Source organism: Hemiscyllium ocellatum, chromosome 5, assembly GCF_020745735.1.
Source record: "Hemiscyllium ocellatum isolate sHemOce1 chromosome 5, sHemOce1.pat.X.cur, whole genome shotgun sequence".
Classification (NCBI taxonomy): domain Eukaryota; kingdom Metazoa; phylum Chordata; class Chondrichthyes; order Orectolobiformes; family Hemiscylliidae; genus Hemiscyllium; species Hemiscyllium ocellatum.
In genome coordinates this window covers 39866954-39885220 of record NC_083405.1, presented here as the reverse complement: position 1 = coordinate 39885220, position 18267 = coordinate 39866954, and the positions used below count along the sequence as shown (strand labels likewise).

General features: G+C 40.7%; 1 protein-coding gene and 1 long non-coding RNA gene across 2 annotated transcripts in view; one reads left to right on the top strand and one right to left on the bottom strand.

The window, feature by feature from the left end:
- LOC132816004 (protein QNR-71-like) overlaps positions 1–18267 on the top strand; it is a 43624-nt gene that overhangs the window by 16961 nt on the left and 8396 nt on the right. Inside the window, exons 4-8 of the mRNA XM_060825409.1 lie at positions 772–945; positions 1024–1188; positions 7302–7820; positions 13248–13376; positions 15859–15961. Coding sequence (XP_060681392.1) covers positions 772–945; positions 1024–1188; positions 7302–7820; positions 13248–13376; positions 15859–15961 — 1090 coding nt within the window. The remainder of the gene's footprint in view (positions 1–771; positions 946–1023; positions 1189–7301; positions 7821–13247; positions 13377–15858; positions 15962–18267) is intronic.
- LOC132816005 (uncharacterized) lies at positions 207–18167 on the bottom strand. Its single transcript, XR_009644731.1, has 3 exons — positions 18041–18167; positions 3326–3523; positions 207–306 (listed from the first exon to the last, which is right to left on the bottom strand). It is a non-coding gene; the product is annotated as an uncharacterized LOC132816005 (long non-coding RNA).

Genomic DNA, 18267 nt, shown 5'->3' with positions numbered 1-18267 from the left:
TGCTGAAACTCGAGTAAATGTTGTGCATGAACAGAGATTACCCTATGATTAGAGTAGTAGGTTGTCCCACGAGGACAGCTTGAGACAGCTTGATCTCATGACAACGGCTGCCTTGGTGACTTGCCTCACTTCTCATGTCAGTAGCAGCATGGACCCATGAATCAGGTTAACTCTTGTCAATTGTGACATCTCTTACATTGGCAAGTAATGTTTCAGTCAAATTTGAAATTGAAAGATCCAGTTGGCTCTTCAGAAGTGGGAGAACTCCATCCAATGGCATGTCCAACTTCTCCGAATATGGGACTGCTGCAAGTAAGATGATCAAGGGTATATGTATGAATATATTGAGCATTATACAATTTTTCAGGTTATTATGCACTTTAAGATGGTTATCGCCATATTGGTTAGATGTACAGTATCTAGGAATAATGTATTATGGACATTATGAATCTGATAGACCAATTTCTGTGTACATTGTAGTCTTCAATGGGCAACCTTCACATTGTTTAGGATATTATTTATATAAGAAATATGGCAATTTAGTAGAGTCTTAATTCACCAAAAGTACCACATAAATCTGACATGTAAAACACTTTCTAATCTGTTATTTTGTTTCTGATCTGTTGCAATGACAATTTTAAAATCTTCTGCATGTATTCCATTGCATGTATTCAATAGTATCTTCAAATAATGATCATTTATTGGAAGGAGAATGTACATTTCTAAATATGATTCCAATTTTAGTCACTAATGCCAGTGTTTATTTTCTAGCATCTTCATTCTTTCCTGGTCAATATGTATATAACTGGAGTTCCTGGATTGATGAATATGGTTGGTTTAACCACACCACGTTTACCAAATATAATGTCTTCCCAGATGGTCATTCTTTTCCTAGACACATGGATTGGAGGCATAAGAACTTTGTCTATATTTGGCACACCCAAGGTTGGTACAACAATATTTCCTACAAATGTGAAGGGATTTCTTTAAAGGCTTTGCTGACCATATGTGTTTCAAATATAGGCCAATACTATCAAAATATTGGGCGATCCAGTATGACTCTTTCTATCAATACGACCAACATCACACTGGGTGACCATATGATGGTTGTGTCTGTCTATCGAAGAGATCACCATAGAAAAAAATACATTCCAATTGCAACAGCAAGTGGCCCATACACGGTTACAGGTGAGATTGTGTTTGGGATAACCCATCTATTGATCAATAGTTTCAGCAGTTTTGGTGCCCTGACAAAAAAAAATGGAAACAAACTGGTGTTCATACTTATGGGGAATGTGGAAAACAAATTGCAATTTTATAAAATTGAGGCACTAGTTGTGAGGATGTATATCTTTTCATTTAACTTTGTAAAGCTTGTAAAATTTGTAAGGCCTTGTGTGATGATTATGAAAAAGTTGTAAACTATGGTACAGGGCCACTTCATACAATTTGTTCAGCATGTATAAGAATGCGATGTACAGTTTTAGTCTCCTTATCCAATAATGGATATACCTGCTGAACAAAGTGCAACAAAGATTCACTCATCTGATTCCTTGTAAGAAATGACTGTCCAATGAGGAGAGATTGATTTGAGCAGGCTCAAATTTCCTAGAGTTTAGAAAATTTCATTGAATCATTTTAAACTCTTAAGGAGTTTAATGTGGTCAGCGCAGGGAAGATGTTTCCACTGGCTGATGAGCTTAGAATTAAGGATGAAGTCTCAGAATATGGATCAGTCATTCAGAACTGAGATCAAGATTTTTTTTTCATTTCCAAAGGTTGTGAATATTTGTAAATTTGTATCCCAAATGGCTGTTGATGCTATGTTCTTGAGAATATCTATGGTAGAAATTGATACATTTTTGAATGCCAAAGGAAGATTTGGTAGTGGGACTTGTTGAGGAAGCCGGAGGTGAGATTGAAGATAAACCGTGATCATATAGAATAGTGAAATAGATTCAAAGGTTTAAATGCTTTTACACCTTTTCTTATGCTAAACTGTAATATACAATTCGTGAAAGTGAATTAGCAACTCCTTTTTACATTTGTTCATGGGATGTGGGTATCATTTGTAAGATCATATTTATCACCTATCCCAGTTGGTGATGAGTTGGCTTTTTGAACAGCTGCAGACTGGATAGCATCGGCATTTTCCACAAAGCTCTAAGGAAAGAAGCTCCAAGATATTCATCCAGCAACAGTAGGTGAAGGAACAGTAATAATGTTCCAAGTCAAGAATCATAGTCCTTCGAACAGAAATAGAAGTTGCTAGAAAAGTGCAGCATGTCTGGCAGCATCTGTGGACAGAAACCTGATTTAATGTTTTGGTTCCAGTGATCCCTCTTCAGAACTGATATTCCTATGTGCCTGTTGCCCTTGTTCTTCTAGGTGAGAGAGTGAATTTGGAAAATGCTGTTGACGAAACCTTGGTAAATTGCTGCAACAATTTTGCAGATGGTATGCATTGCTACCACAGTCTGACAGATTTGGAAGGAGTGGCATATTGTATTCTTACCACGTGGATTGCCTTGTCCTGGACTGTATCAAATATCTTGAATATCGGAACTGAACTCATCCAGGCATGATAGGAATTTTTTTTAATCTCACACCTGGCATGCTTTGTAGATGATTGAAAGGCTTTGAACAGCCAGGAGATGAGTTAAAAGCTGCAGAATTCCTAATCTTTGACCAGATCCTATAGTGACTGTAGTAATATGACCATTTAAGTTGTGTTTCTGGTCAGCAGTGGCAATGTCGCACCCATTCACCCTTTTGCCCAAAGAATATTGATGATAGGTGAATCAACAATAGTAAGTCCTGTTGAATGTTGAGGAGAGGTGTTTAGCTTCTCTGCTGTAGGAGATGGTCTTTGCCTCACTCAAATGTTGCTTGCCATTTTTCAGCCAAACTAGAAGCTTGCTTCACAGGGGTATGATCAGTCTCATTTTATTACATATGAAACTGTGTGCCTTTGTTCAACTTTCATAGATTTTGATCATATCTGCCTCCCAGAGGCCAGTCCTTATTCGGTTTGATAGCTGCACCTGATATTCCCCTGAATTGTTTCTTGTAATTAGGATACATACTCATTATCTCTGACAAGGGACATTTGCCCTATATCTTATCCAGAGTCGCACCCATTTTTATCCGATTTATTGTATACCTTCACAAAATTCATACTATTGTCTTGTACTTTCGTAAGATTTCTGTTTTTAGTGCCTATTTAAACGATCTCATTCAGTTGTACATCAGGGTATGTGAGAGTGAAACGGCGGAAACAAGCACACAAAAATGCGGACCGAGAGTAACGAAGGTATAACCTTACCTTGTGGGTCCATTGGTGTCAAGTTGAACTTCAGGCAAAGCTCTTCTTTTCAATTTCACTCACACGTATCCCTTGTTGGAACCCTGCTCACAGCACCAAATTCTTACGGTATCTATTCAAAACAGCTCAGGGAATCCCTGATGGACTCGACCTGTAAGCCTCTCTTGGTTCATCCTGGAGATCGTACTCTCTGGTAGTCTGGAATATAAAACTCTTATAGACAGCTTAGTTTAAATTATTATCTTTATTTACCAATGGCATCAACGTTATACTATAACATAGCTCAAGCTTGGCGTGTAGATATCTAAGGTTTTAAAGCCATTAGCAGAGTAGCAGCGCCAGCTCTTACCCCTAAGAGCTCTCTCAGGTTACTCCCCTTATTGCTAAAAAATGAGCTGTCTTTCTACAGAAGTTGGTACGGAGATTACAAAAACACCACATGTCCTTAACCAGATAAGCAACAATAAAATGGCAAACGTTTGTAGAGGAAAACAAACTTAATTGACAGGTCTGAGTATGCTTGACTAATTAAGCTCTATGCACATCAAAGTGGGAAACCCTGATCAAGCCAAGCCAAATGGCCAATTGCCTTTAGCTAGATAAACTCCCTTTTAACAGTACAGCATAATGAGAGACTTATCGAAACTATGTGGAACAGGTCACGAGGTAACCTTGCTCAGCTCACATGCCCAATATCATTATCCTACAAAACAGCTTTTTTAAAAGAAAACCATCTTAGATTTCCAAAATGCACATTAAATTCATAACCTTCCTGAACCATGAACTCCAGGGAACAATACACAATCACTCAATCCATGACAAGCAAGTGTACACTCAAATCAGACCACAAAGAGTTAACTTTTCCACCAGCTTACATCCTGTCTCTCCCTCTCACTGTGTTCCTTAAACCCTGAGGTCAGTGAATGTAATTTATAGAAGAATGTTTTCTCTCTCTCACACATATGAACATCTTCCAACTTTCTTATCATGTTAGTTTCAGCCTTTGTGTTTTCCTAGCTTGTAAGGGTAATAAGACGTTCACACTCCAGAACAGTCAAAATTTCCTGAGCCATTTCGAATAGCTACTTTACCAATTTGAGCTTCATAAGTTCAAATCTGCTCGGTGTGGTATACATGAAAATGTGTCAGGATTACGTGCATATTTCACTTAGCTTATTAAATTACAAGTTCTTTTCCTATTGAGTATGAGTTTTGTTAAAGAGTCTTCAATATAAACTGGAAATTCAGCTATCCAACGTCCAACTATAAAATATGTGCAGCTTCCATCCCTCAGGGTTGAAAGGAAGTATTGTCACCCATTCCACAAGTGAATAAATGTTATCACTTATTCACACTGATCCATTGACTCTAAGAACAGATGTCCTCAATTGTTCTTAAACAATGCCCCCCTCCCCCAGTGTTAAGCATTTTCCTGCATATCCTGTAGCAGATGTGTCACATGTAAGGCTACAAGCTTTCTCACTATCATTAGCAGAACTCCCCATTTCTAACCTTTTGATGGAGGGGAGATCATTGAAGTAGCTGAAGATGGTTAGACCTAGGACATGAGGAGTGGTAATGTCCCTAATTCAGAGCCAAGATATGGGTTCAGGTGCCACCTGCTCTAGAAGGGTGTCTTAACATTTCTGATCAGGTTGATATAGAAAATACCTACTCACCCATGTCAGTGGTGAAGCCCCTACATCTGAGCATTGAAACCTGGGGTTCAGGTTCCACCTGTCCAAAAGGTATGTAGTAATATCTCTGCAAAGTTGACTTGAAAATATTTTACTTTGAGGAACTAGGAGCTCTTTTGCACAGTGGTAATATTCCTACCCCAGAGCTCGGAGACCCAAATTCAGTCTCATCTGCTGTAGAAGCTGTCATAACATCTCTGAATAGGTTGATGGAGAAAATATCTACTCTGAGGAACTCCAGCATTATTTCCTGGGACTGAGATGATTGACATCAAACAGCCACAACTGTCTCCATTTGTGATAGGTATTAATTCTATCAATGATGATGTGCTCCCCGATTGCTTGTGACTTAATTTTACGGGCACTCTTTGATGTCACAGTTGGTCAAAAGCTAGCTTGATGGTAAATGCCTCTCCATTTATATCTGTCCCTTAATTTTAATTTCCATTGACGTCACCAGAAAATAGATTGTTGATTTGCTATCACCTGCTTCACACAATCACATCAAGCCAAAATTACCCTGAAAGGTAAGCAAAAATTTGTATGAAAATAAAATTAAAGGAATAGGAATAATTAAATGAAAGCATTAGAATTACTAGATAATATTCTGATGGAAATTTGAGTCATCAATAGTCACAGGTGAGGTGCTGAATACTGGAGGTTGGCTGCTGTGGTGCCATTGTTTAAGAAGGGTGGTAAGGGCAAGCCAAGGAACTATAGACCAGTGAGCCTGATGTCGGTGGTGGGCAAGTTGTTGGAGGGAATCCTGAGGGACAGGATGTACATGTATTTGGAAAGGCAAGGATTGATTTGGGATAGTCAGCATGGCTTTGTGCATGGGAAATCATGTCTCACAAACTTGATAGAGTTTCTTGAAGAAGTCACAAAGATTGATGAGGGCAGGGCGGGGTAGATGTGATCTATATGGACTTCAGTAAGGCTTTTGACAAGGTTCCCCATGGTAGACTGGTCAGCAAGGTTAGATCTCACAGAATACAGGGAGAACTAGGCATTTGGATACAGAACTGGCTCAAAGGTAGACAGAGGGTGGTGGTGGAGGGTTGTTTTTCAGACTGAAGGCCTGTGACCAGTGGAGTGCCACAAGGATTGGTCCTCTACATTTCGTCATTTAATTAAATGATTGGATGTGAGCATAAGAGGTATAGTTAGTAAGTTTGCAGATGACACCAAAACTGGAAGTGTAGTGGACAGCGAAGAAGGTTACGTCAGATTACAACAGGATTTTGATCAGATGGGCCAATGGGCTGAGAAGTGACAGATGGAGTTAAATTCAAATAAATGCGAGGTGCTGCATTTTGGGAAAGCAAATCTTAGCAGGACTTATACACTTAATGGTAAGGTCCTAGGGAGTGTTGCTGAACAAAGAGACCTTGGAGTGCAGGTTCATAGCTCCTTGAAAGTGGAGTCACGGGCAGATAGGATAGTGAAGAATGCAATTGGTATGCTTTCCTTTATTGATCAGAGTATTGAGTACAGAAGTTGGGAGGTCATGTTGCGGCTGTACAGGACATTGGTTAGGCCACTGTTAGAATATTGCGTGCAACTCTGGTCTCCTTCCTATCGGAAAGATGTTGTGAAACTTGAAAGGGTTCAGAAAAGATTTACAAGGCTGTTGCCAGAGTTGGAGGATTTGAACTATAGGGAGAGGCTGAACAGGCTAGGGTTGTTTTCCCTGGAGCTTCGGAGGTTGAGGGTGACCTTATAGAGGTTTACAAAATTACGAGGGGCATGGATAGGGTAAATAGACAATGTCTTTTCCCTGGGGCCAGGGAGTCCAGAACTAGAGGGCATAGGTTTAGGGTGAGAGGGGAAAGATATAAAACAAACCTAAGGGGCAACGTTTTCACACAGAGAGTGGTACATGTATGGAATGAGTTGCTGGAGAAAGTGGTGGAGACTGGTACAATTGCAACATTTTAAAAGACATTAGGATGGGTATGTGAATAGGAAGAGTTTGGAGGGATATGGGCCGGGTGCTGGCAGGTGGGACTAGATTGGGATATCTGGTCGGCATGGACAGGTTGAACCGAAGGGTTTGTTTCTATGCTGTACATCTCTATGACTTGATGACTTAGGATCATGAAAATCTTTGATAAGGCTATAAGGGCAGGGAATTTCAGTGTTGGTGGGTAATATCATTCTGTATTTCCAAATGATACCTCCTTTCTAAATACTGTTAATTGTCACAGAAAACAAAGTTTGAGAATTTCAAATTTGGAAAGGATATGTGACTTTGCAAAATGTGATTTGTTTTTCAGATCATATTCCAACATATGTGCACATTTCACAAAAAAACAATCGCAATACCACAAAGAACATCTACATCAAGGACTTAGATGTTATCTTTGAAGTTAACCTTCATGATCCCAGTGAATATCTGAAAAATGCTGCCATATCCTATAGTTGGGATTTTGGTGATGGACATGCGCTTTTATCAAAAAGTCCAACTGTTCTTCACAACTTCACTAGTTCAGGGAATTTCAAACCTAAATTGATTGTTGAGGCAATTCTATCAGTTTCCTGTAGCTCCATTATACCAACTACATTGAGCCCAACTACAGAAGAGGGCACTACAACTGAATTGAGCACTCCAACCAAAGGGAGCATGACAACCGATTGGAGCACCACGATCAAACAGAGCACCACGATCAAACAGAGCACTACGATTATATCGAGCCCTACCACCGAACAGAGCCCTACCACCGAACAGAGCCCTACCACTGAACAGAGCTCTACAACTAAACTGAGCACTGTGACCAATGCAGATATTACAACTGGTATGTTTGATGTTTTTTATTTTACAATGCAGTGCCAAGAGGGAGTAATGCAGTCAAATGTTTAACACTATGCTTTTGAATATTGAATTTTTTTTTAATTAAAATTTTTTGTAAAATTAAAATGTTATTGTATTTCTGAGACACCAGTTAGAAGATAAACGTCTCCTGGCAGACCACTGCAACTTTGGAGGCTGAACACAGAAATGCCAGGAAAACTGTGTAAACATTTACACCGTTTTGCCAGCATTTACACAGCTTTTCTGCCAAAGATACAGTGGGCAGCTGGGAAAATCTCCTCGAAATCTGAAATTTCCAAATATTTTCAATTGTTTATGATTCTTGCATGTACTTACCTATCTTTATTTCCAATAGTGTTGTACATGGGCACTCAAGAACAAGTGTCAAAACGTCAGATAAAGCAGAATCAGAAAATATAGAATAATTGAAACTGAACATGTAGTTGTTATTCTGACCCTGTTTTCAAATCATTTATTCTGTTACCTGTTGTCTATGCTTCTGTTATGAATCATTTGTCCGTTTTTTAGGTGGGCATTGTTCAAGTTAACTTATTTGTGGAAACACTATAGCACACCCATGGGCAGACCAATGTAATTACAGGTTACAGGTTTATAGATTTAAAAAAATCTGCAGATGCTGGAATCCAAAATAGGCTGGCAGGAGGCTGGAAGAACGCAGCAAGCCAGGCAGCATCAAGAGGTGGAGAAGTTGATGTTTCAGGTGTAACCCTTCTTCAGGACTGGGTGTGGGGGAGTTGCAGATAAAGGAGGAGGTGGCAGCAAGGTGTAAGGTGTGGGGATAGGTGAGGACAGGTAGAGGGTATGACCTGGTTAGTCAATGGGAGGAATGAATCCAGTTGGTGGAAGGGAGGGGAAGGATCTGGGAATGGAGTCGGAGGATGGGGAGGGAGGTAATTTGAAATCGGAGAACTCAATATTGAGTCCTCCAGGCTGTAGGGTACACAGGCAGAAGATAAAGTGTTCTTTCAATAGGAGCTGTGGTTTGCTTTGGCAATGGAGGCCAAGGATGGTCATGTTGGAAAAGGAGTGGTTGAGGGAATTGAAATAGGTGGTGATTCTTTTAACCTCATTTAAAGCATCAGGTGCTCCTGATGTGGTCTCTTCCAAATCGGGGACACCAAATGTAAACTCAGGGTCTGCAGGGACCGACTGGACCTCCCAGTCACCGCCCATTTCAATTCCCCCAACCACTCCCTTTCCAACATGACCATCCTTGGCCTCCTCCATTGCTAAAACAAACCACAGCTCCTGTTGGAGGAACAACATCGTATCTTCTACCTGCACCCTACAGCCTGGAAGACTCAACATTGAGCACTCCAATTTCAAATAACCTCCCTCCCATCCCCTGACTCTCTTCCCAGCCCCTTCCCCTCTCTTCCACTGCTCCCTACCACCAACTGGATTCATTCCTCCCATTGACTAATTAGGTCATATCCTCTACTTGTCTTCACCTGTCCCCACTTCACTACTCTGCCCCTTCTCTCTCTTTATCTACAGTATCCCCACACCCACCCCCAGTCCTGAAGAAGAGTAACACCTGAAATGTTGACTTTTACACCTCCTGATGCTGCCTGGCTTGCTGTGTTCTTCCAGCCTCCTGCCTGTCTACTATAGGTTTACAGAGGCAGTTTCTATGAAAAATCTGTACATAGTGGTTTATAATAACAACAGGAAATGCAAACACATTTCTATTATATTCCTAATCAATCACCCATGCTTCTTACAAATTGGAAATTATAGTTGTATGTAGAATTTCAGACAGATAATTGAAAAAGGAGTATGAAGTGGGAAAATAGGAGTGAAGGGAAGTTGGAAAATGGGAAAGACAGAATGTAGGAGAAGGGGGATGAAGGTGGGAATATGGAGGTGGCAAAGAGGAGGATGGGGTGGAAGCAGCTAGAGAAGGACACGAGGAGTAGGTGTGAAGATAGAAAAAAATGAAGAGAAAGCATAGAACTGGATGCAGGAAAGTAGGGTCAAGAATATGGAGAGGAGGACATGCGGAGGAGTTAGCAAGGAGGAGACATCGAGGTAAATGGAGAGAAAGGGAAGGAATGGGATGTGAAGCAGTGGAAGTGGACAGGAGAAAAGGAAAGAGGCGAGAAGAATGGGAGAAAGAGGGGGAGAAGAGGAGTTGACAGGAGAGGGATGGGAGGAGGAGAGAGAAAGAAAGAGGAAAAGGAAATGGGAAGTTAATCTATTGTGAAAGGAGAAGTAAGGAAACATGCAAATGGAAAAGAGGAGAGAAAGGGATGAAAGGGGAATTGGGATAAATGTGGAGAAGGGTTGAGCGCATAGATCACATTTGGTTGGATCATATAAATATTCCCATTTAGCTTCTTCTTCAACCTTCCATTCTCAATTCCTCATATTCCCTTTCATTTCCTTATCCCTTTCCTATCCAACCTCAACCAACTCTTTCACGACTACTACCTTCCTTCTAGCTCTCTTTTCTTCCCTCTACCTTTTTTGTCTTCCTTCTGTCTCCAATTTTCCTTACTTATGGCGACCGTATGAATGATTATGCTTATGCTCAATTCCAGTGTTCCTTATCCCTCTTAACCTTGTTCCCTCATAAGTTACAACATCTTGTTACTTCTGTTGCTTCTATGTCAGCAAAAGCAACCACCCTCACAAGAATACATGAAGCTACAAGACCTACAACTTCTCCAATAGATCCCTTTCATTGACAAGAGAAGGAAGTAAGATAGAGATGTTTACACAGCACATGAAGCAAAAATGATAGACAAAAATCTAATTCCAAAAGCGCAAAGAGAAATAAAAATACAAAAATGCTGATAATGCACATCAAATCCATCAGTTTCTGAAAGGACAAAGGACATGCAATCATTCAAGTACAGATCCTTTGCTAGAATTAGAAATGGGAAGATAACAGAGATCAGCGATAGAAGTGAAGGCAGAGTGTGGGTGTAGAGACCATGAGTTGGGAATACTGATCCTTGTCAGAAAAAGGTCTTACAGGTAAAATAGGCAAATTTATAAGGTCAGTAGTTAAGATAGTGAAAACGTTGAGCAAAAGGAGTAGCAATGGTGGTCAGGGTTGAAATCATTTGAAAAGTAATATGACAATAATGATCATGGTCAGTTTTAGAAATTAAATTTAACTTCCACCAGCTTTGATCCTATGTAACCAGGACAGTAGTCTGGGGATCTGATTCCAGTGACATGGTCACTGCACCACCCTCTCCTTCTAGATCCCAAACAAACTAATACTGAGTCAAGGTCAGGGGACAAAATCATCTTCACATTTTAAGTTACCCAATGGTATTCTTGGAGTCTCTGCTCAGGGGGAGAATGTCCAATCACACCCAATCACATGGCAGCCAGCAACCAATTAGATATGCAGGGCAAAGATCCTGGTCAAATATGCAGGAGGCATGGACAGGGAGTCACTGGCTCCACCATTACAGGGGCAAGCATTCAGATCCGTATTTGAATAGCACTGAGATAGCTATGCACACTTTCTATCCAGCAAGAATTGATCTACTGGCATTTACACTGTGACAATTGCTTCATTCCTACTGGATGGTGTCACAGGCCTTCCTGCTGTATCACTTCATTGCCCTTTCCCTGAAAGGTGACACTAAACCCAAGACCCCCTTTTCTTTTTGACCAATTTTGAATCACATTAGAGCTTTCTTTGGCACCATCAGCCAGCTCACTGCAACTGCCTCCCACCCTGCACCCCTGCCAAGTCTGATTACCTTTGACCTTGACTTGCAACATGTCATCCTCGACTCTTCTTCTGTCATGCTTGCCCTTTGTTATCTGAAATTCTTAGGTCTTCATCATTGACTTTCCCAATATATCCCTTGATATCCCCACATCCATTTGAACTACCATCTATCAATGTTGTAGTCCAACTTTCTCACTCTGTCGCTCACAAGCTTTGATAGAGCTGCCACTGCTCTCCTTCCCATGGTCAGCCATGTTTTCTTCCTTGTTCACAGCTGCCATCTGTTTTCAGTGCATTGATGCCTCCTCTCCCCTAGTTTACAAAGCTCCCCATTCAAGGAAGCCAGTTACTACTCAGTCCAAATCCACCAGTGTGACTCCTTTGCTTGCTACACACCAGCTTTAACTGAAAGCACATCTTTAACTTATTCTGCATGCTTAATTCCAAATGTACAAATTATTCTGATTTGTATTTTAATGAGTGTTCATGACATGCTAATATGTTAAAAATAGATTTCTTTGACTTGCCATTGCAAAGCACAATCTGTTTTCAGTCCACCAGAACCAAATTTTATCCTGAAATTGGGAATTTGAGATTGCTGAATTAACTGGCCTCTCCAGTCTCATTTCCCACTCTCAGGAACATCACAATATTCCACTAAGGAATTCACCAAAACTAGGATAAACAAAATAATCGCAATGAAAAAAATAATGATATTGATGATGGATTGGTTTCCATTCCTTGAATTAAAACAAAAAGTGAGAACAATGCAGATACCATAAATATAATCTGTCAAAGTCCTCTTGACTCAGGAATTGCTCCTTGAAGTTGGAAACATGTACATGTTATTTTATTAGGAAAGATGACGAAGGAAATTATTGTCCATTTTCTTAACATCTTTTGTCAGGAAATTGCTGAAGGATAAAGTGGCTGAAAACCTTAAACACTTTTAGCTGATTAGGAGGACCCAGCAGGGATTTATGAAGAGGATGTCATGCCTGACAAATCCAACATTTTTTTTAAGAAAGTGGTTGAATTTGTGAACGGGAATTTCGATAATTGTTATTTATATGGCAGTGTTGGTATTGACTGTGATGCATGGAGGGTACACTCACACATAATGGCATTGGATGAATAAACTCCAGTGACCAGCTCCTCCTTCACTCTAAATGCAGCATATTTCGCATTATTGTCACAAACACATTTTACCAACAAGCTAATAAACTGAGAAGGAGGATCGCAAAGTGTGAAATTGTATACAGTTGCTGTGTTGGGAGAATCCCAGGATGGCAGTTTCCCACATTATTCTTTTAGAGAGAGAAAGAGGAGCATTTCTGCTCTACCTGAGCCAACAAAATAATGTCAGAACTTGTCTCTGTTTTGCTTTAAGCCAGGTTTGATTGAGCAGAGTGATTACATGAGGCTCTCTGCCCTGTATGTGGTTAAAATAGCGTCAGAGACTATGAATGACATGGACCCTTGAATGCGAAAGAATAGCACTTCTGCATAGTTCAGGTGCATATGTCAACTATCTAGTTTAAGGCTCTGGGGACATCACTGTAAGTCAACTACCTCTATTTCAACTCTAATAATCCCCTGTTTCCCACTGTTAGAATCTCCCCAATGTGTTGTTAAAAACATGCTTGTCCTTCGTGTGTAGTATTTAATGTATTCATTTTACTTCCTCCCCAGGTTCCACAACAACAATTGCTTATACCAATGGTACAAACAGTCCACTGCAGCTTGAGAAAAGAGATGTCTCAGAATTAGCCTGTAATCTTCACAGATATGGTTACTTTGAAACAAATATCACAGTTGTGGGTATGCAATATTATTTAAAAATTGTGTTGCAATCAAATATCCTATGTGAGAACCTGGACTGCCTGCCCAGTTTCCTGAATGAGCAGGAGAATTAATAAAAGTCCCTGATCCTATTGCTGTCTATAACCTTAAATTATTATAACATTTTCTGTCTGTGTAGAGTCTGTTTGAAGAAACTAACTGCACAGCCTCAGTTTACATCTGCAGTGCATCAATAAATCTTTACCATGGTTGAATCAGTAAATTACTAAAATATACAAAAGATATATGACAACGCAAGAATATAAATGACTCTGAAATGGTAGTGAAAATAATTAGAGTCATAGAGTTGTACAGCATGGAAACAAACCCTTCACACCAACCTGTCCATGCCGACCAGATATCCCAACCCAATCTAGTCCCACCTGCCAGCGCCCGGCCCATATCCCTCCAAACCCTTCCTATTCACATACCTGTCCAAATGCCTCTTAAATGTTGCAATTGTACCAGGCTCCACCACATCCTCTGGCAGCTCATTTCATACACGTATCACCCTCTGCGTGAAAAAGATGCCCCTTATGTCTCTTTTATATCTTTCCCCTCTCACCCTAAACCTATGCCCTCTAGTTCTGGACTCACTGACCCCAGGGAAAAGACATTGTCTATTTACCCTATACATGCCCCTCGTAATTTTGTAAACCTCTATAAGGTCACCCCTCAGCCTCCAACGCTCCAGGGAAAACAGCCCAGCCTGTTCAGCCTCTCCCTATAGCTCAAATCCTCCAACCTTGGCAACATCCTTGTAGATCTTTTCTGAACCCTTTCAAGTTTCACAACATCTTTCCGATAGGAAGGAGACCAGAATTGCATGCAATATTCCAACAGTGGCCTAACTAATGTCCTGTACAGCCGCAACATGACCTCCCAACTCCTGTACTCAGTACTCTGACCAATAAAGGAAAGCATACCAAACGCCGCCTTCACTATCCTATCTACCTGCGACTCCACTTTCAAGGAGCTGTGAACCTGCATTCCAAGGTCTCTTTGTTCAGCAACACTCCCTAGGACCTTACCACTAAGTGTATAAGTCCTGCTAAGATTTGCTTTCCCAAAATGCAGCACCTGGCATTTATCTGAATTGAACTCCATCTGCCACTTCTCAGCCCATTGGCCCATCTGGTCCAGATCATGTTATAATCTGAGGTAATCCTCTTTGCTACACCTCCAATTTTTGGTGTCATCTGCAAACTTACTAACTGTACCTCTTATACTCGCATCCAAATCATTTATGTAAATGATGAAAAGTAGAGGACCCCACATCAATTCTTGTGGCAATCCACTGGTCACAGGCCTCCAGACTGAAAAACAACCCTCCACCACCATCCTCTGTCTTCAACTTTTTTAACCAGTTCTGTATCCAAATGGCTAGTTCTTTCTGTATTCCATGAAATCTAACCTTGCTAATCAGTCTCCCATGGGAACCTTGTCGAATGCCTTACTGAAGTCCATATAGATCACATCTTCTGCTCTGCTTTCATCAATCTTCTTTGTTACTTCTTCAAAAAACTCAATCAAGTTTGTGAGACATGATTTCCCACGCACAAAGCCATGTTGACTATCCCTAATCAGTCCTTGCCTTTCCAAATACATGTACATACTGTCCCTCAGGATTCTCTCCAACAACTTGCCCACCACCAAGGTCAGGCTCATCGGTCTATAGTTCCCTAGTTTGTCTTTACCTCCCTTCTTAAACAGTGGCACCACATTTGTCAACCTCCAGTCTTTCAACACCTCATCTGTGACTATTGATGATGCAAATATCTCAGCAAGAGGCCCAGCAATCACTTCTCTAGCTTCCCACAGAGTTCTCGGGTTTACCTGATTAGGTCCTGGGGATTTATCCACCTTTAACCGTTTCAAGACATCCAGCACTTCCTCCTCTGTAATCTGGACATTTTGCAAGATATCACCATCTATTTCCCCACAGTCTATATCTTCCATATCTTTTTCCACAGTAAATACAGATGTAAAGTATTCATTATCTCCCCCATTTTCTGTGGCTCCATACAAAGGCCGCCTTGCTGATCTTTGAGGGGCCCTATTCTCTCCCTAGTTTCCCTTTTGTCCTTAACATATTTGTACAAACCCTTTGGATGCTCCTTAATTCTATTTGCCAAAGCTATCTCATGTCCCCTTTTTGCCCTCCTACTTCCTTTATACTCTTCTAAGGTTTCACTCGATCTATCCTGTCTATAACTGACATATACTTGCTTCTTTTTCTTAACCAAACCCTCAATTTCTTTAGTCATCCAGCATTCCCTGTACCTACCGGCCTTTCCTTTCACCCTGACAGGAATATACTTTCTCTGGATTCTTGTTATCTCATTTCTGAAGGCTTCCCATTTTCCAGCCGTCCCTTTACCTGCGAACATCTGCCTCCAATCAGCTTTCGAAAGTTCTTGCCTAATACTGTCAATTATTTTGAATTGTTTTTCATTGTTAGATGGAATTGTTGGAGTCAGCATTGTGGAGGTGACCAGTGTTCAGATCTCCACAGAACTTCAGCAGAACTCCATGGTGAATTTTGTTGTCACATGTCAGGGCAGGTGAGTGTATATACTTTATAAGAAATAGAAGCCAGAGTAAGTCATAGGGGGCCATGGTGCCTACTCTATCATTCAGTAAAATCATGGCTCGTGTTCTACAGCAATTTTTAATGCTGCCTGATTCCCATATCTTTTGAACCCTATGGTGTCCAAAGATCTTAAATCAATCTCAGCCTTGAATATGGTCAACAAATGAGCATTCTCAACCCTCTGAGGGGTACAAAATATTCACAACTGTCTAAGTAAAAAAAATTCAAATGAACTCTAAGTGCCTTTTTCCAAGAGCACTGACTCAGCAAAAAGTTACTTTTAGATTGTTTTGCAGCTTGCCTTTCCAAGGATGAATGTGTGTCTGACCATGAGCATTCCGTGTTCACAAGGCTAGGTTTGCTCAGCAGATGAGTGGATTTTCAGAGTAGAAACCAAGAAGCTTATTACATAGATTTCTAACTCCAAACAAAATACCTCTCTTTAAAAGATCCTCACCTAGAAGCTAATCTACTTGAACTGGCTTCCAGCTGTTGAGGTGTACTCCACAGCTGGCTAAGGGCTTGGGTAGGAAACCTGCAGCTGCTGGTATTGATGAGGATGGAGAGAGGAGGACTTTATCTGAGGGAGGGAAGAGAGGCGATACTGAGGCCCTGGCTGTTATTTTCAAATCCTCGCTGGCCACAGGTAAGGTCCTCGAGGACTGAAGGTTTGCTAAAAAAAAACATGAGGAAGGGATAGACTAGGAAATCACAGGCCAGTCAGTCTAACCTATGTGGAGGTGAAATTATTAGAAAAATTCTGAGGGATAGAATATATCTGCATTTGAAGAGACACAGTTTAATGAGGAATAGTCAGCATGGATTTGTTAAGTGGAGGTCGTATTTAACAAGTCTGAACAATTTCTTTTGGTGGAGTGTTGATGTGGGCAATGTAATTGATGTGATCTACATGGACTTTAGCAAGGTTTTTAATAGGTCTCTGATGGCTGACTGGTCAAGAAAGTAAGAACCAGTGGAATCCAAGGCAAAGTAGGATGTTAGATCCAAAATTGGCTGAAATACAGATGGCATGGGGTGAAGGATATTTCTGTTCCTGGGCTCAATGCTGGGACTCTTGCTGTTTGAGCACACATTAGTGATTTGGATTTGATTATTGGGGTCATGATCAAGGTATTGAGACACTAGAATTGGTGGAGTGTTAAATAGTGAGATGGATAGCCATAAACTGCAGGAGCATATCAATGGACTGGACAGGTAGGTAGAACAAATGGGAATTAATCCAGAAAAGTGAGTTAATCCATTTGGGGAAGGCTGACCGGATTAGGGATTACACAATGAATGGTAAAACCTTGGAAAGTACTGAAGATCAGAGGCACCTTTGTGTGCATATCCATCTTTCCCTGAAGGTAGCAGGGCAGGCAGATCAGATAGCAGGGTGGTAATGCGGGAACTGTATAAAACACTGCTTGGGCCACAATTGGAGTACTACATGTAGGTCCGGTCAACATGTTATAGGAAGGATGTGATTGCACTAGAGATGGTATTGAGAAGACTCACTGGCATGCTGCCATAGACTGGAAGGTTTGTTCTATGAGAGAAGATTAGATAGGCTGAGGTTGTGCTGCTTTTTTGCTGCATGCCTTCACAGATAAGCAGGACTGCGGACCTCAGATCCGATGCATTGATGTACCACAAAACTCTGCTATTGGTCGACTGAGTTTTACGGGTAAAAGATTGCACCTTCAGTTTGGAGAACACCAAAGATACAGGAATGGCATATTAAGATTCCCAGCTGAAGTGGGGTACTAAGTTGCTCCCCTCTCTGAAGGGAATGCTGACTACATCAGGATACTATTTCAAAATGTTGATAAAAATAACACACTGATCACCTTAATCTGTTAAGACTCATGCCTTAACTGTGATTTGTAAACCTCTGCCCCATTGCCATTGTCAAAGGCTTTCCTAATGAGACAAGCTGTACCTGTACTGTTAGTACACCAGATTCTGACTGAGCAGAACTTCCACTTTATAAAGACTTGCAGGTGTAGGTGGAGAATCCAGCTGCTTAGGTATTATTGTCGAACCTTACCTCAGAATCACAGAAGTATTATGTTGCAGAAGGAGTCATTTTAGCACGTCATGTCTGTAGCAACTTCCTGAGTAAACATTTTACTCCGTGTCATTCTCCTACCTTTTCCCCATTTAGATAGATTCAATAATTTTCAGTATTTTGTTATATTTTCTTGTTCAATGTTCTGGTCTACTTTTATGGAATTTTGCTTTCAGCAATTGCAACCCAGATCTCAGTTGTAACCT